Raw genomic sequence first — 24,428 nt, 5'->3', positions numbered from 1 at the left:
ATTAAACCATTATTTACAATACTCAATATCGCTAATTAAAAACCATTAACTATTAATAAAATTGTCATTAATTAAAACTAATGGTAAACAAATCCTGGGCATTGACTTTTTTTCCAAATCACTTGTTGTCGTCTTCGATATGACCCAAATGATAATTTGACGCGTCTACTCTATCTAACATGACATTTTATTCATTTTGAATAACCCGGTTGACATAGTTTATTTAGTCGTATTCACATTTCAAGACCAACCTATTCTTCGTTTTAGCTTTATAATTTTTCAGTTGTTTAGCCATTTCGTTTTTTGTTATTTTTAACACATATTTATAAAAAAAGAACAAAAAAATAAAATACAAGCCATTTTTTAGAAAAACCACTTTATTTTTATTATAAATTATAATACTTTTATTATAAATAATAGTAAAAACCCAATATCGTTAAATAGAAAACAGACTTTATTATTAATATTACTATTAAGAAAAAACAGACTCCAATAGAAAACAACGAATTAATAGGGAGACTCTTCTTCATCAGTACATGGCTTTGATATGACTTTCATTTGAATGAGTTGCTCGACTAAATCTTTTACAGACTCTGCTTTGACTTCTTTAGATTTGGTTTGGACGGAGTAGACCACTTTACTCTCGTCAAGAACATCACATTTGATGCGCGAATTGATGGTCTTTCCTTTATCTCTTTTAGATAGGGTTAAAGGGTTGCCTGGAGTGCTTTTAGACTCTCTGATAAGAAAAGTCCCGTCTGTTTTACCTTCAAGTTTTGACGTCGAGACCTCTCGAGAGATCTTAGGACAGTACCACTCGCATTTGATTGTATCTAACATGTTCTTGAACAGTTTTTTCTTCTTGAAGAAGTACCCGAATGTCCCAATTAAGAAGGCGAAGTAGTAATGAGTGATTTCGTTGTCTTCACTCAGCGCAGTACATAAGAGTTCGTTCTTTTCAAGAGTCAATTTGTGCGTCTTTTCAAGTGCATCGATGAACTCATACACAGTGACTTCATTCTCCGCATCGCCTCGATTCGAAAAGTGTTCCTTCCACCACACCGCAGCACTGTTGTTCCCAAGTGTTTTCGTTAACTGCAATGAAGCAACTTTGTCCACTAACACATTGATCGTCGGCCGTTTAGAGACAACACTGTTCCAACAGCTTTTCATGAGCTCATCCATTTCAACTGGCGTCGTTCTCATCCCTTCGCCGTAGATACTATTGACCTGTTCACACTGCTCTTTGTGGTCTTCATCTTTGTTTTCTTCAAGATACTCTCGTGGCAAGACGGGTCGTATTCCCGAGTTTAAGTATGTTCTAAACTTCTCGGAGTCATCTTCAAACGCATCGTAGTACTCTTCGAATGGATATCGCTGATAAAATAACTCCCATATGGTTATACCAAGACTATAGATATCACTCTCTTTTCCTATTGAAGCATCCCCATTCAAAGTCTCGGGCGCCGCGTACAAAGGCGTGCCCCGCTGTTTGACGGAAGCCTGTGACACGACTTCGGCGAAGCCAAAATCACACACTTTGACTGTGAAATTACTGTCAATCAGAAAATTCGACGGTTTGATGTCCCGGTGGACTAAATTGTATCTGTTGTGCACCCACTGAATACCTCGCAAGCATTGATACACTATATTCATCTTCATGTCAAACGTAAATTTACACGTTAAGAACTCCTTCAACTCCATTGAAGTCTGTTTGTGTATTAAATGGTCTAAATCCCCAGGGACAAATTCAGTGACTATACATATATGTCCTTGGATCTTACTTAATCCAATAAATAATACGACATTCCTATGACAAGACCCACGAAGGTTTTTCATCTCTGCTATAAAGTCATCCATCTTTTGTCCCTCTAAACTGTGGTGCGGCACTTTTAAAGCAACTGCCGTCCCCGCTATAGTCGCTTTGTATACGGAACCGTACTGCCCAGTCCCTACGAGTTTTCCTATCACAAGATTTTGCTCTTCTATTAATAAAGTGGTCTGCATGAACTGATTGATTTTACTCTTACTCGTTGCAGCAGACGAGGTGATATTCAACGACATCTCTTTTTTTCAGATCTCTTCAAAACATTTTGTCGCGACAAGAATTACACATTCGGATCGAAAAGGTCAGCATTTTTTTGTAACACTTTTTATGGCCATTTTATACGCACCCGAGTGCTTAGTATTAACTTAATCTTGAATTATTGTACCAAAACGATAGTAAATGGAACTATCAGTTAATTTTTATCGACCCTGGTATATAATAAATATACAACAATTCATTAATAAAATGTGTATTATTTATGTGTAATTTATTGCTCAAAAAATGAGTAGTTTTCGGTTCCCATTTCTGGTGGTAAATTCTTTTAATTCACTTTTATTAATATTTAATTAAAATATTAATTAAATAATACAAACTCTATATAATAAGTGTGTTGCTATCGTCATGTGCAACGCATTATTAAGGCATTAAAAAGAACTAATTATAACATGTCACTGAATTTAATTGTTTTGAATGTGTGAATGAATTATTAATTAATTAATTAATAAAAATTAAATTAATTAATTAATTAATTAATCACTCCCAATACTTGTCAAGACTATGCTCTTTCAGCTGTTCGATGAACTTGGCTTCGTCTCTGTATGACACAAAGTTGACTCCAACTCTGTCTGCAAAAACTTTGAACGGAAGGACATCATCAATCCAAACAATTTCATTTGCTTGGAGTCCAGACTTCTCGACCATATGTTCAGTAAACACAATATTCTCTTTACTCATATTATAATCATAACTGAAAACTTCAACATCAAACACTTTGGGTACTTCGGGGTACTTTTGATAAAGAAATTCAACTCGTTTTCTTATGTTGCCACTGTATGCTATAATCTTTATTCCACTAACTTTGGCTCTTTGAAGAAAATGAAGCATTTTAGTGTTCAATGTATATGAATTGAACCACACATCCACTACCTCATCATATGAAATGTCGTGTTCCTTTAAAATTCTTCGGGCGGACTCTTCATATGTCGGCCAATATGTGTCTTCTGCTCGAACACGTTTCCCCATCTCACTTTTTGAAGTTAGTACATACATCATCAAGTCTTTGTCGTACTGGCTGGAAAGCTTTTTCACAGCTTCAATAGAACCGTCCGCAAATAAAACATTGCCAAAGTCGCATGCTATTCCTTTGATTGTGTGAGTCATAAATTAATGTTTTATAGTTTTTTATTATGGACTTTATATGCCATATTATAACTCATTGAAATAAATAATATTTTATTTAATATACTTATAACATTATAATCAAAATGACTAAGATTTTAATTTGTAATATTTCGGTAATGAATATAACAATTACAAATCATTCAATTCAAAAACTATATAATAATGTCCGATAAAATGATTATACAAACTCAAAAACATTTTGAGGTTTTAACTATAAAACTATTTCAATAATAAATTAAACTATAATAATAAAATATGAACTGATATACTTATTTAGTAAGCAATCTTGAATTGGTATATGACATCCCCAAACGAGAATTTTACTTACTCTCTCAACCAAACAATTCTTCAATTTTGTACCATTTTTTCTTGCACCGAAGTCCCTTCACATAACCTTTATTTCCCTAAAAGAGACAAACTTCAAACTTTTATTCCAACACTTTACAATCTCCCGTTCTCAAAAGGAGACGAAAGCCCATCATTTTTCCCTAAGATTGGATTTTTTGATGCAGAAACTGCGATGTACATCTCTCAAAAAACGGGATTGAGTGTTGACGATTTGTATAGAAAGAAATCATTTCAAAGGAAGGCATTGGGAGATACATTAGAAGAAACAGTTTTAAATGTTAAGAAAAAAAGAAAACACGTGAGTAGAAAATTGTCTAAAAACAACCCACTGTTTGTAGAAACGGGAGACATGGCACTTATAACTCCAAAAATTGTCTCGGAATTTTTGAATGAGATTCGACAATTTGACGCATCGAATTTTAATGATGAGGTATTGGACGTCGTTGCCGCGTGCGCTTTACAAATTGGAAAAACACAATTTGGGGACATCAAAATGTTTTTGCGAGACTTTGACGTATTAAGTGCCTATGCTGTATTTTCTCTGATGTGTGATGAACAAATATCCAAACGAGTTGTGAGAGTGTTTCAAGACGAGAATTTGATTACCACGCTATTCAAGCGTATTCAGAGAACAGAGAATCACCGGATTGAGACGGTGATATACGAACAAACTCTATTAGCCTTGTTGTTTCAAATGGACTTCAACGCGACAAAAATTGAAGTCACCGAAGACGACGTGATGAAGTTTTCAGAGAGTGTATTTAAAGTGTTTCTCGATAGAAGCGACGACGAAGAAGAAGTGATTCGGAGTGAACACGACATACTTTTTCTAAGACAATTTAATGCACTTGCATTTCCAATTCTCAGACTTTTGATACCACATTGCGAGAAGTTGAAACGTCGAGTTAATAATCTTTCATTCGCAGAGATGGCGACTATCGCAAACAAAGAAGTGACATCTTTGTGTGTTTTCAAACATATGAAGAAGTTGGGTCTTTCTATTCCCTTCGACTTGAACACACATTTTGACTTCACCTCGATGAGTGGTCCCGAGAAGATGCTTGTTGCTCAATGCGTGAAAGATGGAACATTTTACAATACATATTTAGAGGAGTTGTTCATGTCACACATACACTTTGTGTGTGGCAATTGGGTCTTTCCAAATGGGTTTGAAAACACTGAATTGTATGTTGCAAGCTACTTTGTTTCGCGCATTTTCAACACGAATTTGTCGTGTAATACAATTGAAAAGAGTGCACTTTTATTGGCAAATTGTTTGTTCCCGTCATACGAAGACGGGAATATTCCATTAATGAAAGACGCGACATTTGGAGTGACTTGTGTGAAGTCGCGGAGATTGTTGCTGAAAGTGTTTCAAAAATGTGTTGATGAGTCTTCTGACGAAGTCTTTGATACCGCAAAAGAAAAAGTTATTTCGTTAGTACAAGAGTGGTCATTAAAGAGGAGTAAATTCAATATGAACAATCAACTTGTTTGTCGATTCAATCAGACGCAGTCGATATACAAATATTCGATATTCACGGCGCTACTGTCGTCTGATGTAATAAAAAGTTGTGTTGTGAGAACAGAAGAGAACAATTCAAAGAATGAACTCCTTTATAATTATATTTACGCAATGGGGAGTGAAATTGATTGTTGGACGGCATTGAACGACGTTTCTACGAATGATTGCGTTGAAGAGTTCATTTCATTGAGTGGAAGAAACAACTATGAAGTGGAAGAAATAACGCCATGTGTGAGTGAGAGTTGTCCTATCGTCCCCAAAACGCATCGGCCGATATTTCTAGTGAAGTACAAATTGATGGAGAAGACAAATGACTACCAAATTGATGTGCATAATGTAGTTTTCCGTCTTGAATTGCAAGGAGATAAAGAGTACAAATTGGTATCTGGTGTATTGAAACGTGTTGTTTGTGACAAAGAGTGTTATTATTGGTTCAGGCGACGCGGCACCGCCTTTGAAATATGCAAAGATGGTAAAAATGGGAAGAGTTATGTGACAATTTGTGAGAACGAATTCAGAACTTTTGCGAGAGGGATGACCAAAGACAATTTACCGAATACCTCCAACGAGTTTCTCCCCATTGTACTGGTGTATGAGAGACAAGACGACTTTAAAATCGACTACCCACATGTTGGAAAAGTGTTGAATAAAGAATGTGCGGGGAATGATATTGAAATGAGTTACGCGATGTGGTACAAAAATGAAGTTGAGACGTTGAAATTCTACTTCACATTTGTCATAGCAAGACACCTTGAGCAAAGAGCATTTTCTCCTGAAGGGATGAGAAGGATTTCATACAACTTGAAACAATGGGCTCTCGATGATAACACTCGAGCTCTCTATGACGTGTTGTGGATAGCAAAAGAGATACTCGTCAAACACCCAAACCCTTTAAAAAGTTTGAATGTGCTCAAAGCCATCGACTTCTTCATGCAATTTGTGAACAACGTAGATGTCCTCATAGAGATGTGCAACACGGTTAACACGTGTTTCTCGTTTTACTCTCTATGTAAGATCGAGTGTCCGGAGTTCATTTGTTTAGTCTGCGAATTGTTTGCAAGACTCTCGAGTGTAAGAAGCCAAACTGCGGCGGCTGTTGTGCTGAAATTTTTAAAACTCTCAAACGATTTTTCGCGGGATGCAATTGTTGAAGGGAAAGAAATGAACAAACTTGGGATAAGCACTTTCATGTGTAATGTCCAAGAATTTGATTTCAGAAATTTGGTTGAACAAATTCCCGAGAGTGTGGAGGTGTTTAAAAGCTTAGCGAATGCGTATTCACAGTGGTTTCCAACGTCAGAGATCGACGAAGACGAATATCGAGAAATAAGTTTCACTCCCGTCTTCCACTTGATTCTACGTCTTTTAAACCCGACAACAAACGAAGTGGCATGTGTAGAAATTGCGAAAGAAATCGACTTAAATCAAACGAAGTGCTTCATCTTTAGAAATTTGAAGTATGTAGTGAGGAAGTTGATGGATATAAAACTCTCAAAAGAAGTCTGTTTAAACCTTGGGAGTAACGATTGGTATCAAGAAGTCGTTTTCAAAACAGTGATTGACACCGTTTCATTCGACAGACTTGAAAATTCGTTTTATGTGTTGAGACGCCTGTTGACGGTCAACGACGAATTCACACAAAAAAGAATCAACACGTTCTTCTCGTCTCAACTGTTCTACGAATTCTTGAGAAGACCAAATGAAACCACAATTGTCGTCGTCTCAAAACTCTTTTTGAAAGCAATTCATGTGCACTCCCAAATTAAGAATATAGGAGCTTACCAACAACTCTTGTTGGTCTTAAAAGAAACCCTCCACCTCTTCCTCATCAATTTTGTACCATCGGAATGTGACGAGAGATTTGTGGACATCGAGAAGAACTTCTCCACAACCGACTTTATTAAAATGAAAGAAAATGGACTCCCTGAAGAACTCGTTACAAACTTTGACGGATTCGAAGAGTATGTCGATGTGTTGCAATTGATGAATGACACAGACTCACAATTAGTCGAGAAAGCAGCGTATGGCTTTGATATGGTTTGTTCGATTCGTTGAAAGTGTTTGAACAAGAAAACTCACAAGTAGATGCATTTGGTGTATACAACCGCATTAAACAAATATTGCAAACAAGGGAAGAGTCGGAGAACACAAGACGAACATTCCAAACCAGAGTAACTCAATAATTTAAATATTCACCGTATTCAAACAACTTTTGATGGCGTAACACACTCAACCAACACAATAAACATTCAAATTTTCCACCCCACTACCTTTGTGATGAATTTGTTCCACACATCAGAAGCATCCCCATTCTTTAAAACTAATTCCCTTGCATTCAACATCATTTTCTCAATGTCTTCTATCACTTGAATACTACTGATGTTGACCACAACTACCTTCGAGACAAGCGGAACCACTTCTCCCGTCGCCTCTGCTCTCAAAAAGGCAATGAACTGCTCTTTCAGACCTTCCCCAACTTCTTTTACTTCTTCGCCTTCACCAACTGTGGCGTATTTGAAAAAGAATGCAAGCCAAAAGCAATGTTCCAGTCCATCACATTGAAATCCACGAATGATCGTTTGACAACACTCTTTGTTCAGACAGACAAGTAAAGGAGCATATTCAATTGTGTCCCCAACACCCCTCTCCACTGCAGTTTGTGTGTAACTTGGGAGTGACCGCATAATAACGGAGAGCACTCGGGAAGCCGTCAGAGATGGCATTTTCGCGCGAATTGCGTCACTGATCGACACCAGTGCTTCTTTTGGTAAAAATTGGAGTGTCTGTGGCGTCACCACATTTCCAATCGACTGCATATCAAAATTCCCAACTTCTCGAATGAAAAATCCGATCTCACGACGACTACAGAGGAACCGCACTAAATTGTCGTTGCCTGGAAGTGCCCCCAAGTACTTAATATATACTTCGTTGAGTATTTCATCGTTCGCTGGATCATTAAGTAAGAGCGCAAGTAACACGGAAATGTCATTTTGAAGTGTGTCGACAATGCATTTCCGTTGGAGCACCGGAACCAACGAAAGTACAACATATAAAATTCTCGAGGAAAACAACTGAACTAATCTATTGCCTGTGAGGAACAAGTCTAACAGTGAAATAAGCTTTGAAAATGATTTCATCAACTCCACTAAATGCTCTAATGTATTGCAATACATTTCTTCGTATATTTGTTGTGTCATCACAACGCTTTGTGTCAATAGAATGAGAGTTGATGTGAGTCTTTCGATCGGTTTAAGAGTTGAAAATAAGACGTATTTGAAGTTCACGGGGAACGGCAATGACGTTGGCATATCAGAAACAACTTGTTCGTTTTGTATGGAGAGCTCAATCGTTCTGTCCAATTCTTTTGATTCAATTTCACAGTTCTGGAGAAGAATCAGCTTTGTTGCGACGATGTTGAGTGTTATTAAAAAGTCTTTGGAAGTAATCAGAGTCGGCGACTTAAAGTGAAGAATAAGCTTTTTGACGATTTTAAGTAAGAAGAGAAAAATCGGCTTCTTGACTTCGTTGATCTCGCAAAGCCTTGAAAGCTCCTCACAGAAATACTTCGTCACGTCTTTAACTAACTCGACGATGGCTTCTTTCTCTGGTGCTATTAAAAGAAGAGAAAGAAGCATTTTACATGCTCCAATATATGTGTTCACATTAACTAAAGACACTTTCACTGTTTCAAACACTTCAGTTACAGCTATTGGAAACGTTTGAGGACTTAAGTGTCGTTTGTTATAAGTAAACACTAAATTCTTCAGTAGCTGGGTGACGTCGGTTGTCGTCACTAATTCACGAAGGGCTTTTTGAACTGTTCTGTATATCTCCATTGTTTGGATCTCGTCAACATTTGTCCCAACTTGATCGATAAGTCCATTGATTTCCTCTGTTATAGCTCGGATGTTATTGTCTGACTCAAGTCCTTCTGCGTTCATATGAAATTTAAAAGTTGTTAATTCATAATTATAAAATTACTATAAAATAGTAAATAAAAAAGTTGAGAAATTGAGGAATTATAAACTTTTTTTTTCGTTTTGATAATTTTTTCAATAAAGCTTATTGAAAAAAACAAAGTTGATTAATTAATTTAATTGTTTTATTATAATATAATTATTAGCATATATAATTTATAATTATAATAAAATTATACTTTTGATTTCATTATAAAAGTTCATAGTATGAATTATAAAATATAATATTTTTATATCAGTACATAAAAATCATTATTGAATAATTTTTGATAAATTTTGAAAAATTATTTAAAATTTCAAATGATTGTTTTTGTAGTTTTCTTAATGATGAATTGATAATATAGTAATAGTTGATATTAGTTAACTATAAATTATTAGTTCAATAATTTAATAATATAATAATTAAAAATTTCACATATTTTTTTTGTTTACTCAAAAAAAAGTAATCGGTAAGTAATTCAATACTTTTTATACTATTAAACATTTATAATTCATATTTATTATAAAATAAATAAATTAAATTTATATTTAACGACTAAAATGGTTTTATATCAACAAATAAATTTCTCAAAAATAATGGATATGATCCGCTAAATCTTTTTGAAAACAGAGAATTTGATAGAAAGCCAGAAAAAAAAAGATTATTCAAAAAATAAAAACTTTAAAAAAATCCCCACTTTTACACTAAAAAAGTGAAATGGAAAAGGAACTTCGTCAACAAAATGTAGCACTTTTCAATATCATTCTTGAACTTATTAATGTGTCTTCGAAACAATCAGGAGAGTTATATTGCTTAAGAGAATCTTCCAATGAAGAGATGATTTGTCTGATCCAACAAAAGTATTCGATTTCTGATGATGTTATATCTGTCACAAAAGAAGAGTTACAAGAGACGGACGAAACAACACTTGAAAACAATATCATCAAATTTGTCTCAAAATATGAGAAGACTTTGTTTCCTTCTGAATTTGCACTATTAATCGACACTTTATATGAATGTAATAACACTTCTCTCGACATCCTCAAACGCAACAAAGAGAAATTCCAATTCTCAAAACAACAAAATAAAATACTTGACGACAAGATGAAGGAGTGTATGAAGGACGACAACGACACTGAAGAGATGCAATACCTTCTTTCTGAAGTTGAACAACTGAAAGCAGAGAGTGTCACTCAAACTAAGGACATCATGAAACTTGAGGAAGAAAAGGGTGTGTTACTTGATAATAATACCAAACTAGAGAAGGCACTTCAAGCACTTCAAAGTGAAATCCATGAGAAAGCAGAAACGTCTGAAATGCTCAATGAAAAGGCTAATAAATTAGTTCAGGAACTCGAGTCGAAGGTCGACTATATCACGGAGTTACAAAACGAGGTCAATTCATTAAAAGACAAATTAAATCCAAATCCCGAATTGGAAGATTTGGTGACGAAGTTAACAGATGAGTTAGACTCGTACAGCTCAGAGAACAACAACTTAGACGAGAAACTTCGGAGATCCGAAAAGTCGATTGTAGAAAAGGACGAACTGCTCAATCAAACGAAGAGTCAATTAGACTTGAAAGTGCAGGAGTGCTTAGATAAGACGAACGAAATATTGAAGCTGCAAAATCGATTGACGGAAGTCACACGAATGAGCGCCTCTAATGACCACCAGAATGAAATGGAAATGGTGGAAGAGAACAAACGCTTGCGAATGGAAAACACTGAATTGAAAAGTCGTTACTCAGAGCTTGAGAAAACGTTGCAGACAACGAAAGACTGTGTGCTCGTCGAAATGAACGAAACAAAGAAGTCGAATATGAGATTAAGTGAACAAATCACTGAACTACTGGACAAAATGAAACACAACGAAAACGTTGGAAAGGAGAACGAAATTTTTAAGAACGAAATAAACGAGCTCAAGAACTCGAACACACTGCTTGAGAAGAGTAAGAACGAGATGAGTGGGAGGATCAAAATATTGGAGGAGTCTGTGAACAAAATGAAGGAGGAGAGACTCTCGAGTGGGTCGGGATTTACAAGCGAGAACTCGGAGAATGAAGGAGAGGGTGTGGACGATCCACGAGTCGAAAAGGAACAACTTGAAAATGAACGGACAAAAGCACTTGAAGTGTTAACAAACGAATTGAACATGTTAGATGAGGAGAATCGACGACTGAAATTGCGAATTGGTGAATTGGTGAATAACAAAGAGAATTATGAAAGCACTGAAGTGAATCCAAATGTTTTGCTTGAAGAGAATAATGCACTTAAAAAGATGAGTGAGGGACTGAATCAAAAAATTGGTGAATTGATGAAAAGTGTTGATGAGAAGGAACAGGAACTCCTCAAGATGAGAGAAGGGAGCGAAGCGATATTGTCGAATGAGACCGAATTGAAAGTCCAATTAGAGAAGCTTCAAGAACACTATGAAGAACTTGAAAAGGAAAACAGTGAATTACAACACGCAAAGAAAGAAGGAGTTGATTCAATGGATACACTGGAAAGGAATGAACAATGTGAGGGTGAGTCGAGTAATGTTGAAAGAGAGAACAAAGAGTTGATTGCTAAAATTGAGGAATTGAATGTACTGCTCTCAAATGCTCAAAAGTTGAATGAAGAATACACAAAAGAAGTTCAAACACTTCAAAATGAAAATGAGAAACAGCGCGAGGTAATTCGGAATATGGAAGACCAGAAGAAACGCCGAGAAGTCGAAATTGAAGAGAAAGAAGACGTTGAGAATCAAGAAAGAAAAGAACGTGAAACTCAGATGAACATGTTGGAGAATGAAATTGCTGAGCTGAGACGGGAAAATACGAATCTCCATGTCACCGTCGACAAACTCTCTGAAAGACAGTTGGAACAACACGCAGAAACTGTCACATCAATTGCAACAGAAATGACTTCAACGAGAAGTTCGGTTTCAAATTTAACTCGTGATTCTAACGATAAAATTGCTGTTCCACAAATTGAACTTGAGAGTCCTCAAGAGAATGAAACGCACAAAAAAGAACTTCAACTCAATGTCGAAGAGAATAAGAAGACGGACGATAGTGCTAAACACCACCACAAAGCAGCGAAAACACACCAGAAAAGCCCAAGTGACAGTAAAGAAACAGCGCAAAGTAAAGATAAGCTCATGGCAACACAAAAGACATTACCAAAGACTTTCCAACGAATCAGTCAAATTGAATCACCAAGAAAGCCAATGGAACAAACAAAGGAACCCACTCCTTTACCAAAAAGAACGGGAATCAAGGACAGACTTGCATTCTTTGAAAAGATGTCGCAGTGACGTGAAGCATTACGCGATGTACTCTGTTATTAACTCTTTCGAGTGTTTTTGTTCGAATTTGTAACGACTAAAAAATCACTCAATGACACTCGACTCTTCAATTGAGTCTAAAATCATTCGTATAAACAGTCGTACACGCTCCGAGAGGAAAGTCTCCTGCCCGTCAATTGTATTGAAGAATCAGTAATTAATGATCTTAGTAATAATAATTAAAATAATAATAATAATAGAATAATTATAATAATTATAATAACAAACATGTTCGTATTTGTGAAGGGCGGTTACTAAACTTGTCATGTCTATAACATCGGAAGGCATGACGTTTTGATTGATGTAAAACATTAATATGTTGTATATGCCGATGACTAACATATTGACGAGAGTTTGTCGCGGGTCTTTTGATAACGTTTCGACGAGTAACTGGCCGATTCCGGGTATTTTACTGATGACCAATTGAAGATACAAATCGTCTTTGTTGAAGACCAAATTGACCAATAGGTATTGTAACTCCTTTTCTAAAGCGGGTGGGTTGTCGACTGATTTCATTGTTTCATAAATCATTTGTGGTATTTGAGTGTTAGTGAAGAGTGGATATGCTAGTGACACATCAGACGTTCCAATCATGTTTGAAATGGACCAATACACCACTTGTTGTATTCGCTCATTCTGTAAGTTGGTTATGATCACCTTTTGTAACACTTCGTATATCCCACAGTTGATCAATATAAAGCTTACGCGATCACTTTTGGTCGAAAGCGCTCCAATGAATTTCATTGCAGGGAGAACAATAATTTCGTATTTGCTTTGGACAAGCTCAATCACTTTATTTATTAACTCCTTTGATAAAACCAACTCTTCGTAACTTGTTGTTTCTGCTAGATAACTAATTCCCCAGAGAGAATATTTGACAGTCTCCACATTCGTCGAGTTCAGTGAAGAGACAAGGAACATAAAGATCTCTCGTATGATCTCTAAGTTGTACAGTACACGTGTGATGAATATGTTTGAGAAGAGCCAACACACAATCGTCTGGTTATTCACGGGATTTGTTTTGTAATATTCAAGCGCGTAATGGACTATCCCCGCATTCAGAAAATATTCTGCGAGAAGAGTCCCTTCACTGCTGACATTAGAGACACACCACAGCAATGCCCGTGCTATTTCACCACCTTTACTGAAATAAAAGGAGAAATAATCTCCTATTTTGGCAGTAACAAGGTCTTTTGAATATTCGTGGTGGTTGGACTGTGTGTACGAAGCTAGAAAGAGTACCACATAGTGGGCGTATTCATTGTTGGAGTTAAACGGCGAATTTAAAAGTGTGGCACACCATTGGTACTTCATTATTAAGTTGTTGTAGACAAAGCACTTCGACGAAAAGAACGTCTGGAGAAGTTTTAAACTGGAGATATCCCCATGAATTGCTTTTTGAGTCGTTTCTATCATCGTCTCGATAGATGGCAACTCTTCTTCATTGCAAGACATCAAATTGATCGATTCAAGGCGAACCGCATTCAGTGCGTCTTCCCGTCTTTTTGATCGGAGCACTGCAAGAACCTCCGCACTCATTTCACATCTCTTTTTTAATGTCGGTTGCTCTCCTCTGTTATTACTCATGTGGTATTTAAGTTATACATCCATTTTTCTCAAAAAGAAAAGAGACTGACTCAAATAGTATTTATAGTAATATAATACAATTAAAAATTATACAGTTTGCTCTCCTTGACGTCTTACTCTATTTTATATTCAAAAAAACAGTTACAAATAATGTCGTTGTCTGTAAAAAGTGCTCTTTATATGGCATTTTTCTTATTAAATAAACTATTAATATAAATGCTAATGGTAAGTTATAATTATATTATTAATATACTATAATTGTTTAATGTTAGTAACAAATGAAAGAATTGCGTATAATGATGAGTATTAATGGAATGTGGTCTGAGAGAATCACGTTGAAGGTCTTCTTGTAAAACCCTAAACTACTTTTCATGGAAGCTAAACACACACTAGGCGAGATTCTAAGCCAGAGACTATCAAACGAGGACACCGCCGTCCGCGACGCCGCATGGGTGGAAACAAAGGCCTTTATTTTGAAAGACGAGACAACGTATGAACAACTTTTAGAAGTGTGGATTGGACTTTATTTCTGTTTGTCATTCCGTTATATAAAATACATATTATAATATATTTAGAAGAAGAAAACATGTCTGGACTTATTATTAGGGTATTGGCATAGTGACGGAAGACCTTATCAACAAACCGTTCGAAACGAATTAACCCTTTTCATGACAACAGTGAACTTTAAGCCAGCACATGTGTTGGACTATGTGAAAGCTGGGATGGTCACATTAGAACATTATTGGGATACAATAGACTATGTTCGTATTAAGAAGTATGAGCGCTTGTTGTGTCAATTAATTCAGAAGTATTTGTTGTATATTGCGAATTGTGGATGGGACTTGGACCAAATTCAGAAATGGAACGAGTTCTTATTTAACGAGTTCTTGCCACTGAATCAACTCCCACAGTCTATTAACATCTCTGTTAAAATTGCAGACTTCTATTACGATTACTTAAACGATGTCATTTATATCGAAGAAGCAAAACAACCCAACGAAGACGCAAAAAAGCTGTTGGCGGATGTCATGGTCATATACTTGAAGGAAGGTATCGTCGAGTCGATTCACAAATCATTTGTCGAAGTCAAAGATCGTCTGCAAACAGACTTGTACAAACCAATTGGTCTTGCTGAATACGCCAAGAATGCGTTTGTCAAGGAGGTCGTCAGTTTCTCGAAAATAGGAGATGACAAGTTTAAGAGAACAAGAAAGATCCAACAACTCATATCAAAGGCAGAAAAGGAAAATGAAGAGAAGAAGCCAAGAACGGATAAAGAAAAGGAAATCGCAATGAAGAGGAAAAAGAAAACATACGTCAGGATGAAGAAGAACGGACACTTCAGACCGAACTATTGATTGAATTTTAATTCGTTTGGGGTTCAACAATTGCAATGACTTGTTATATAGTATAAATAAATAATTAAAATAACTATTAAAATTGTGTTTTGAGTTATTTCAGAGTTTTTTATAAGTTCAGTCTTAAAACCATATAAATTGATATTGATTGGTTGATTTTTTTTTCTTATTCACAACTCAAAAACTACATGCAATGGTTTAAATAAACCACATAAATTTTAAATGTATCACACAGCTACAAAAACCAAAAAAATAATAAAATTGATTGTCAACAATTCAGTTTAAAAACAAAGAAGCAACGCTTTTTACATCAACTAATAAAACTATTTATTTGCTACGCGACGTAAACAAAAATTATGTAGACATGTATAACGTATAAACGAACACGCACTAAACAACCGAATACAACAATGAATCAAACGACTGTAACTGAATAATTACTAAATGAAAATTAAAGAAAAAAATGCGTCGTGAACGTTAAGGAAAGAGAATCGTGTAGTTTCATACAGTCAGTTTTTAAGTGATTATTTTTGAAAAATGTTATAAATTTTCCACTTCGTTTGTTAGCAACATTTCCCCGTTATTTTGTTCAAAAATATTACCAAATCAACTGTATTTATTAATTTTGAAATGTTTGAAAATGATTGGTGAAACGGTCTAAACCTTATTTATGTTATTGGTTGTGTTATTGGTTATTTAGTTTATGAATAGTTATATTTTAATATTTTTTGGACTTATCTCTTCCCGTAAGTTGGGACATTTTTATTTAAAATTGACGAAAAAAACTTTTTGGGACTGGCTTCAGTCTTAAAACATTATTCTAAATTATTTTAATAATTCCTCAACAATCGAAAAGCGTTAAAGAATTATATGTATAGTTTTTTTATAATAATTATAATAAAGTGAAAAATTTAAAGTTGAAATTTTGGAATAAAAAGTTACTAAAATTACTGTAAACTCATTAAAAAAGTGACACAGATGGAATTGTCCCAGTCAAGCTCGTCTTTAAAGAAAAACACCATTTCTAAAAGAGAAAGCACCCAGCGTGAGTATATAAGTAATGCAGCACTTATTGGTCTTGCCAATTGTTATGGTGCATCCTTTGGAATCAAGTGTCCTGTTTTAAACAACAAAAGTTTCATCAACTTTGACCACTTCACAATAACATCTTCTTCGTTGTTTCCGTCGTTTGCAAGGATTGTTGATGCGGACAGAAAGACCAAGAAGAATGAAGACGCCCAAATATATAATTTTATTGCAGGATGGCTGGCTGAAACTTTTGAATTGGGCTCTGAAGCACGAAAAACACACTCAAGCAAGAAACAAATAGGACAAGTGAAGTATGCACGGATGGGCCCATTTTCTGAGAAGGGGTTCAAAGAATTTGGGGTTGGTGTGATTGGCATTATCAGAGCACTTCCTAAGACACACTACGCGAGAAGGCAAAACTTGGCCACTTTAGATCCTTATAACCTTTCTATATGCCAACTCTACAACACACTGATAACTGAACCCGAAAACCTTTATGATTATCAACAGAGTTCTAGCGTTTCTAATACACAAGAAACACAGTCTTCTGGTATAGATGAAAAACAAACCGATACATCGGTTCAAACCAATTCACTTAGTATGGACACACCTTGTTTTTATATGGCAATGGGGAATAACCAATTTCCCAATGCTCAACTGACAAGCGTGTTTCAGTGTCCCACAGCTGTATTATACACTGTGGAGTTAAATCCTATATATGTCTCCTTATCAACCCAATATTAAGGGAGACTCTAAATACTTTCAACTAAAACAATGTTGAAAGTGGTTATATTTTTTTATTGATTTTTTTTGTTTGTTGAATTTCTTGAATAACATTTTTTAAATACGCGTGTAGTAACACCATCAAATAACATTTCATGTATTATGGGATGTTTTTTATAATATCTATTTCTAATAATATGGAAACTATTAAAAAAAACCAATACAAAAACATCAAAACTATTCGGCGAACTGAAAGAACTGACTAACGATAACTCTAACACCAAACTTTAACCAAACAATATATAAGCTACAAACTTGAAAGAAGAAGACATTCAAATGGGAGAAGAAGGAGAAGTACAAGCACTTGTTGTAGACAATGGATCCGGTATGTGCAAGGCCGGGTTTGCTGGTGATGACGCACCACGAGCTGTCTTCCCATCAATTGTTGGCAGACCAAAACAAGTCTCAGTCATGGCTGGTATGGGCAACAAGGACACCTATGTTGGAGATGAAGCACAATCAAAGAGAGGTATCTTGACTTTGAAATACCCAATTGAGCACGGTATTGTCAACAACTGGGACGACATGGAGAAGATCTGGCACCACACTTTTTACAACGAGCTCAGAATTGCACCAGAAGAGCACCCAGTCCTCTTGACTGAAGCCCCAATGAACCCAAAGGCTAACAGAGAAAAGATGACACAAATCATGTTCGAGACTTTCAACGTCCCAGCCATGTACGTTGGAATTCAAGCTGTCCTTTCATTGTATGCCTCTGGTAGAACCACTGGAATCGTCATGGATTCTGGTGACGGTGTTTCTCACTGCGTCCCAATCTATGAAGGTTTCTCACTCCCACACGCCATTCTCAGAATTGATCTTGCTGGTCGTGATCTCACCGACTACCTCATGAAGATCTTGACTGAAAGAGGTTATGCTTTCACCACAACTGCTGAAAGAGAAATTGTCAGAGACATCAAGGAGAAGCTCTGCTACGTTGCTCTTGACTTCAACGAAGAGATGCAGAAGGCTGCCTCATCATCAGAACTCGAGAAATCATACGAACTTCCAGATGGTCAAGTCATCACTATCGGAAACGAAAGATTCAGATGCCCAGAAGCACTCTTCCAGCCATCATTCCTTGGTATGGAAGCATCAGGTATCCACGAGACAACTTACAACTCAATCATGAAGTGCGATGTCGATATCAGAAAGGACTTGTACGGAAACATCGTCTTGTCTGGTGGAACCTCTATGTACCCAGGCATCAACGACAGACTCGAGAAGGAGATGGTTGCTCTTGCCCCACCAACAATGAAGATCAAGGTCATTGCACCACCAGAGAGAAAGTACTCTGTCTGGATCGGAGGCTCAATTCTTGCCTCATTGTCCACTTTCCAAAACATGTGGATCACCAAGGAAGAGTACGACGAGTCTGGCCCAGCCATCGTCCACAGAAAGTGCTTCTAATTCATTCACATTTTACTTTTCTATTCTCTTTTTTATACAACAAAACATTTCATTAATTTAATATTTTTAGTTTAAAATAGTTGTTTATTATCAAACACAACACACAAATACAAAACAGATTTCACTTACAACTTTTTCAATATAACATGATTAACTTGAACAAAAAAGTTTCTATTCACAAGTATATGATGATGTGGTGTGAATTTAACATTGTTGTATTCAAAAACGTTCGAATCATTGACATATTATTGTTGTATTAAACCCGACACTTTAATAAATTAATTTAACAACTTATCACAAAAAAAATTAATTAATTATTTTAAAAAATTTGTTTGATTCCAATGATTAAAAAATGGATAATAATTTGGATTTAATGATTATCAATTTAAAAAACAAATGAACATGTGGTCAATGACAGTAATAATTTTCCCCACTGATATATTGTTAATGTTTTATAACCAAATAACATTATAAACCATCAAGTTTTTAATTTCAATGAAATTGTGTGATTATATTAATAATTGTTTTATATTATTAAATCAATCTTGAGTCAACTTCTTTCTAATTAAAGGAAAATTTTGTATTTCCATTTCTCCTTTGTATTTATTTCCATTTATTAAAACTTGTTACATTGTTTTAACATTAAAAATACAGTTGTTAAACAACAAATTAATATTTAAAAATATTAAATTTAATATTAATATTTAAACTATAATAATAATTCGAATAAAAAGATTTGAACCACTATTGTCAATGAAACACATCAAAACTGAAAATGAACAATCGATATGGCGTGTGAACATTTTCCTCATGATCTGCATCCCATTGGGCCTAAGGCGATTATAAACAAATGCACAGATTGTAAAGAAAAAGCCGACTTAGTTTGTGTGACGTGTAATAAAGGCTTTTGTGGATCGTGTAGCGCTACACACAACCACTTTGTATTTGCAAATCAACTTGGGTATCATTGCACAAAGTGTGCCAAGGAGTTTCCATTGAGTTTGCATCAGAAGTACTCCACATCCCTTCCACCATTCATTCCAAGAAACATTAAAGGCTTTGGACTGTATATGAAAGCTAAACATCCAAAGAAAATAGTAGTAATGGCGGGTGCAGGGATGTCGACGTCTGCTGGTATACCAGACTTCAGAACGCCTGGGACGGGGTTATATGACAATTTAGAGAAATATGATTTGCCCTATCCAACTGCAGTCTTTGACATCGATTACTTCGAAGAAAACCCACAACCGTTTTATACACTTGCGAAGGAATTGATGCCAGGTATCGGAAAGTACTTTCCAACACCAACGCACCACTTTGTGGGCTTCTTAAACAACTTGAAAGTCCTCTCGATGCTCTTCACTCAAAACATCGACGGTCTGGAGACCGTCGCGAATATCCCCGATGACAAGACCGTCTTTGCACATGGACATTACAACACCGGTCACTGTTTAAAGTGCAAGAAATTGGTTCAAAAAGATGAATTCATCGACGACGTCATGTTGGGGAAGGTCTCGAAATGTAAGTGCGGCGGCGTGATCAAGCCAGACATCGTCTTCTTTGGAGAGAACTTACCCAAAAGGTTCTTCGATAGTTTTAAATATGTCAAAGACTGCGACTTACTCATTTGTATTGGGACTTCCCTCGTGGTAGAACCATTTGCTTCACTTGCAGAAATGCCAGAATTGGGAACACCTCGTGTTTTAATTAACATGGAAGACGTCGGTGATTTCAATTACAAAGACGACTTGAAATTACTTGGCAAATGCGACGATATTATATTTGACATAGTGAATGAGATTGGGCAAAAAGACGCATTTCAGAAGTACTTGGACGCCTTTGAGTTCAAGAAATGACGAATAAAAGTAATTGAATAGACTAATTAGATAGACTCCTCTGTATAATTTAAATATATTTTAATTAACTATATACTATAGTTAATACTGTTGTATATTGCAATGAAAGCAAAGAAATATAAAAGCGTTTTTTTAGGGTTTGAGAATTGAAAAATAAGAAAGATATGAGTAAGGAGAACGACGGCTTAGACTTATTTTCAGAAGGGTCTTCAAGCGACAGCGAAAGTAGTGAAGAGGTAAAAAAGGAAGTCAAACCGGCGCCACCACAAGTGAATAAAAAGCAAGAAAAAAAGAAGGAAGTTGTCAAGGATGTGCAAGCGACGAAGCAAAAGGACAAAACCCCACAAGTAGTATTTCAAGAAGAAAAGAAGAAGGGCGCAGGGTTTGAGATATCGAAAATGAAAGCATTTGACAATGAGAAACCAAAGGAAATATCTTCGAGTTTAAATACGATGACCAAAAAGAGTACATACCAACACCCTAACAAGAAAAGTACTGAACATTCAACAAAAGAGAATTCCAGATGGAAAGATACTAAAACTCGTGAGTATAAAGGAAATGAAAAGAAGATGAATGACACTCGAAGACATGACCGAGAAGGAGGCGAGAAGTATAATAAGAAACATTCTAAAATTAATTATGATATAATTAACAGTTTTGACGCACGAACTGTAGCCAATAAGGACGCTGACAAGCTTGGAACGTATTTTAAGAAATGCATGTTAAGAAACTTGAGACTCCATTACACAGATGACCAATTGATAGAGATTTTTAAGGAGTTTAAACCACTGTTTGTGACGAAGCTCAAATTTCCAGGTCAGTTTGATATAGCATTTCCTGTCGAAGTAGACAACAAAGAAGTGATCGAATTTGGAAAAACACTGAAAAAAAAGAATGAAAAGATGACTATGGACATATCGGAACCGACGTTTGGGTACGCATTGACAAAGTCTGTCGTCTCGAAAGAAGAACAGATCAGAAGAAACGAACTCGAGAGGACTATGCTGTTTGAGAAGGAGGAGATGCTTTACACATTGATTGTACGTAACTTGCCGACAGTGTATAAGTCGGTCGACTTGTTAAGACTCTTCAGGAAGTATAACCCTAAACAAGCTTTTGTCGCAACTTTCTTGAACGGCAATTCGCGGGGGGTCGGATATGTCGATTTCGTCGATCAAGCACAAGCCGTTGTCGCTTATAACGAAATGAGCGAAGCGAATTTGGATGGACATGTTTTATTAATTGACGCGACAGCTGTCTCTCCTATCGGGAAGACAAGTGGAGTCGGTCTCACAGAGAAGAAATGCTTTATTTGTGGAAGTCATACACATTTGAGTAAGGATTGCCCAACTAAAATCGAAGAAGAAAAAGAAGTCAAAAAAGCTGAAGATAAAATAGAAGAACAAAATGAGCCAAAAAAAGTCGAAAAGGTTTAACAAAAGCAGTGAAGTCGATTGATTCTAATTGGATTGATTTAGTAGTATACGAGTTGATGTATTATATTTAATAATAAAATTGTTAATAAAAATAATACATTTATTTTTTGTCTTGAACATTTTCAAGACAAAAAATTTGTTTTTATAATTTCAATTAATAATTCCAAAATAGTTTTTGTTATTATTAATTTTAATTATGTTATTAGTTATTAATTAAATTAATTTTATTATATAATAAAAAACAGAATTACAAAATTATAATGATTTCCAAAATAATAAAAAAATTATAAAGAAAGAAAAGCAAAATTTGAGGTCAAATGTTATACAAAAATAAAAATAAAAAATCACAAAATAAAAAAACCAAAAAATATCGTCGAATCAATACCGAAAAGACATAACTACAATTTTTAAAATCGATATTATTAAAAATAGTAAAAAGTGGAAAAGATGAAAAGAACTGCTAATAATACAAATGTCTACCGAGTTTGTCTAGTCGAATCATTTAAAATTTGTCTACTTCATTTCATCGATATTGACTTCAAGGAAAAAAAGTGTTGGAATTGTTCTGTTAGGAATGCCCAAAGTTGGGAAAACGTGTGTTGTTGATGCATTTAATGTTTGTTTCTGATAGTTTTAGTGTGAGTATATTTATAAGTAGGGTAAAGCCCTTCCGACGGAGTATGAACCGACTACCACTGAAACAGAGACATCCATTCAACTCAAATTCAATGAGAAACAATATCATTTCACTTTTGTTTGTTGTTCCATTTATTGTAAAGTATTAATAGAATAACAAGAAGTATGACAGTTGTGGTGAATCAATGTTGGACACACGAACAACAACGAACCAAATCCTGACTAAAGGCAAAATCCATTTCTACGTTGCTTCTCGAACAGAAGCAGACTCGGGAGACTTCTTACATGGGTTCTTCAAAGAGATAGGTGATGTCGATCATAACACAACACCATTTTATCGTTATATCATCATTACTCACTCCGACAAAGAAGACACAGACAACATCAAACAATCAATTGAGTCATTTGTGCCTAAGGACTGCCCTATCAAAGAGTACAATTTACTCGACGAAGCACAAAAGAACGCAATGATTACAGACTTCAACGACTATATCAAAAGAGCTTTAACAGAACACAAAGAGTTATTCGAAGGGTGTGTCGTCGAGGCGGAGAAGAAAGAGAAACCAAAGAAAGACAAGAAGAAGTGCCAGATCCTATAACATGTGAGTTTTTTTTTGATGTTGTGGTTTGAAGACAAATTCTATAATTTATAACAAATTTGTTAGTATTGACTAGTTTTCCTATCGTCTTTTTTTCATAAGAAAAGTGCGTTCATTGTTTTACTCGAAGAACTCATAATAGCAGGTGATGAACGACTTCCAAGACACCGTTCTCTTCAAAAAGGACAGCATGATATTCCGCGTTGTTGGAACAAACGGGGAAGTCCATCGAAAGTTTGTTTTATACGAAAGACGGAGAGGAGAGGAAGTAATTTGAAGCGCTGGTGAGTGGAAACAAGACGACTTTATGTGGAAAGGAGACTGCCAAGTAGTGAAGAGGGACACTAAGCTTCGAGTTATTTTTAGTGATAAAAGTGGTGTGCCGTTTTGCTTCAGTGAGATCAGTACAGGTGCGGTGGAGCCAGTGAATGACAGTAGTCGATTTTTTATAGTGAATGTGACGGAGACGAATGGAGGGAGAAAGGCGATCATAGGAGCCGGGTTTTCTGAGAGAGGGGATGCGATGGAATTTAAAGAAGCGATTGAAGAGACTCACAAAGAGGAGAAAGGGAGAGAGGAGAAACTAGAAGAGGAGAGTCATGTGGAAGTTGAGGATTTTGAAATCGGTGAGAACGAGAAGGTCACTATTCAAGTGAAATCAAATAAGGCGATTCAAGACACTTTTGGACAAATTGGAGAACTAAAGGAAGTGCCACCACAAGTTGGATTTGAGGTGAGTCAAGTCCAAAAGATCGACTTGGAAGAACAGAAAGAAGAAATTGTGTTAGTCATAGCTGATCAAAAGAACGAAAGCGGACAAGGCGAGTCAAAAATCGATTTTGATGTGTTTGGTCAACACAAACAAAATACACAAACAATTGAATCTAAAAATGATACGTTCGACATTTTCTCAAGCTTTTCGAGTGGAAGTAACACATCAAAAAGTACGAGCGAACCACCGAAAAAGGAACCGAATACATTAAATTTGATCGATTTCGGAATGCTCGGCGGAGGTCATAAGGAAAGCCAACAAAACAAAAATACACAGAAAAGTTCGTTCGATATATTCCTCTTCTAATTTTTAATTCCATTTACCATAACTTTTATTAATCTCATTGTAAGTTGTTTGTTAATAAAAAAACTATAATAGTGTAGTTTTTTTTGAAGAACTAATGACAGAAATTAAATTATTCTTATAATTCCTTTTTAAATAAAAATTAGTTTTTTATTATTTACTTATCATTGTAAAAAATATTATATTTGATATTTTACAAAAATGGTCTAAAAACGAAAGAAAAAATATAACAAATTTAATAAAAAATATTATAAAAGAACTAAAAAAAAT

The 24,428-nt window shown here is 35.5% G+C and overlaps 13 protein-coding genes across 13 annotated transcripts; 9 read left to right on the top strand and 4 right to left on the bottom strand.

The window, feature by feature from the left end:
* Positions 1-507: 507 nt before the first annotated feature.
* On the bottom strand, positions 508-2,064 carry EIN_370180 (carbon catabolite-derepressing protein kinase, putative; the record flags this gene model as incomplete). The annotated part of the gene is made up of 1 exon (XM_004259399.1): positions 508-2,064. One exon carries the CDS (start codon positions 2,062-2,064, stop codon positions 508-510), a length of 1,557 nt encoding a protein of 518 aa, XP_004259447.1.
* A 517-nt stretch (positions 2,065-2,581) lies between these two features.
* On the bottom strand, positions 2,582-3,208 carry EIN_370170 (hypothetical protein; the record flags this gene model as incomplete). The annotated part of the gene is made up of 1 exon (XM_004259398.1): positions 2,582-3,208. One exon carries the CDS (start codon positions 3,206-3,208, stop codon positions 2,582-2,584), a length of 627 nt encoding a protein of 208 aa, XP_004259446.1.
* A 541-nt stretch (positions 3,209-3,749) lies between these two features.
* Positions 3,750-7,277, top strand: EIN_370160 (hypothetical protein; the record flags this gene model as incomplete). The annotated part of the gene is made up of 2 exons (XM_004259397.1): positions 3,750-7,139; positions 7,188-7,277. The coding sequence occupies 2 exons, from the start codon at positions 3,750-3,752 to the stop codon at positions 7,275-7,277; spliced, it is 3,480 nt and encodes a 1,159-aa protein (XP_004259445.1).
* Positions 7,278-7,351: 74 nt separating this feature from the next.
* EIN_370150 (hypothetical protein) lies at positions 7,352-9,043 on the bottom strand (the record flags this gene model as incomplete). The annotated part of the gene is made up of 1 exon (XM_004259396.1): positions 7,352-9,043. The coding sequence occupies one exon, from the start codon at positions 9,041-9,043 to the stop codon at positions 7,352-7,354; it is 1,692 nt and encodes a 563-aa protein (XP_004259444.1).
* A 733-nt stretch (positions 9,044-9,776) lies between these two features.
* EIN_370140 (hypothetical protein) lies at positions 9,777-12,359 on the top strand (the record flags this gene model as incomplete). The annotated part of the gene is made up of 1 exon (XM_004259395.1): positions 9,777-12,359. One exon carries the CDS (start codon positions 9,777-9,779, stop codon positions 12,357-12,359), a length of 2,583 nt encoding a protein of 860 aa, XP_004259443.1.
* Positions 12,360-12,434: 75 nt separating this feature from the next.
* On the bottom strand, positions 12,435-13,976 carry EIN_370130 (hypothetical protein; the record flags this gene model as incomplete). Its single annotated transcript, XM_004259394.1, has 2 exons — positions 12,435-12,515; positions 12,618-13,976. 2 exons carry the CDS (start codon positions 13,974-13,976, stop codon positions 12,435-12,437), a joined length of 1,440 nt encoding a protein of 479 aa, XP_004259442.1.
* A 371-nt stretch (positions 13,977-14,347) lies between these two features.
* EIN_370120 (hypothetical protein) lies at positions 14,348-15,334 on the top strand (the record flags this gene model as incomplete). Its single annotated transcript, XM_004259393.1, has 2 exons — positions 14,348-14,507; positions 14,583-15,334. The coding sequence occupies 2 exons, from the start codon at positions 14,348-14,350 to the stop codon at positions 15,332-15,334; spliced, it is 912 nt and encodes a 303-aa protein (XP_004259441.1).
* Positions 15,335-16,312: 978 nt separating this feature from the next.
* EIN_370110 (hypothetical protein) lies at positions 16,313-17,107 on the top strand (the record flags this gene model as incomplete). Its single annotated transcript, XM_004259392.1, has 1 exon — positions 16,313-17,107. One exon carries the CDS (start codon positions 16,313-16,315, stop codon positions 17,105-17,107), a length of 795 nt encoding a protein of 264 aa, XP_004259440.1.
* Positions 17,108-17,422: 315 nt separating this feature from the next.
* Positions 17,423-18,556, top strand: EIN_370100 (actin, putative; the record flags this gene model as incomplete). Its single annotated transcript, XM_004259391.1, has 1 exon — positions 17,423-18,556. One exon carries the CDS (start codon positions 17,423-17,425, stop codon positions 18,554-18,556), a length of 1,134 nt encoding a protein of 377 aa, XP_004259439.1.
* A 788-nt stretch (positions 18,557-19,344) lies between these two features.
* Positions 19,345-20,412, top strand: EIN_370090 (NAD-dependent deacetylase sirtuin-2, putative; the record flags this gene model as incomplete). Its single annotated transcript, XM_004259390.1, has 1 exon — positions 19,345-20,412. One exon carries the CDS (start codon positions 19,345-19,347, stop codon positions 20,410-20,412), a length of 1,068 nt encoding a protein of 355 aa, XP_004259438.1.
* A 164-nt stretch (positions 20,413-20,576) lies between these two features.
* On the top strand, positions 20,577-21,848 carry EIN_370080 (hypothetical protein; the record flags this gene model as incomplete). The annotated part of the gene is made up of 1 exon (XM_004259389.1): positions 20,577-21,848. The coding sequence occupies one exon, from the start codon at positions 20,577-20,579 to the stop codon at positions 21,846-21,848; it is 1,272 nt and encodes a 423-aa protein (XP_004259437.1).
* A 472-nt stretch (positions 21,849-22,320) lies between these two features.
* Positions 22,321-23,083, top strand: EIN_370070 (hypothetical protein; the record flags this gene model as incomplete). The annotated part of the gene is made up of 4 exons (XM_004259388.1): positions 22,321-22,331; positions 22,392-22,464; positions 22,507-22,602; positions 22,649-23,083. 4 exons carry the CDS (start codon positions 22,321-22,323, stop codon positions 23,081-23,083), a joined length of 615 nt encoding a protein of 204 aa, XP_004259436.1.
* A 148-nt stretch (positions 23,084-23,231) lies between these two features.
* On the top strand, positions 23,232-24,161 carry EIN_370060 (adaptin ear-binding coat-associated protein, putative; the record flags this gene model as incomplete). Its single annotated transcript, XM_004259387.1, has 2 exons — positions 23,232-23,317; positions 23,363-24,161. The coding sequence occupies 2 exons, from the start codon at positions 23,232-23,234 to the stop codon at positions 24,159-24,161; spliced, it is 885 nt and encodes a 294-aa protein (XP_004259435.1).
* Between the last annotated feature and the right edge of the window lie 267 nt (positions 24,162-24,428).

This window comes from Entamoeba invadens (genome assembly GCF_000330505.1).
Source record: "Entamoeba invadens IP1 unplaced genomic scaffold scaff_1105074726357, whole genome shotgun sequence".
NCBI classification, from domain to species: Eukaryota; Evosea; order Mastigamoebida; family Endamoebidae; genus Entamoeba; species Entamoeba invadens.
This window is presented reverse-complemented; position numbering and strand designations above follow the sequence as displayed.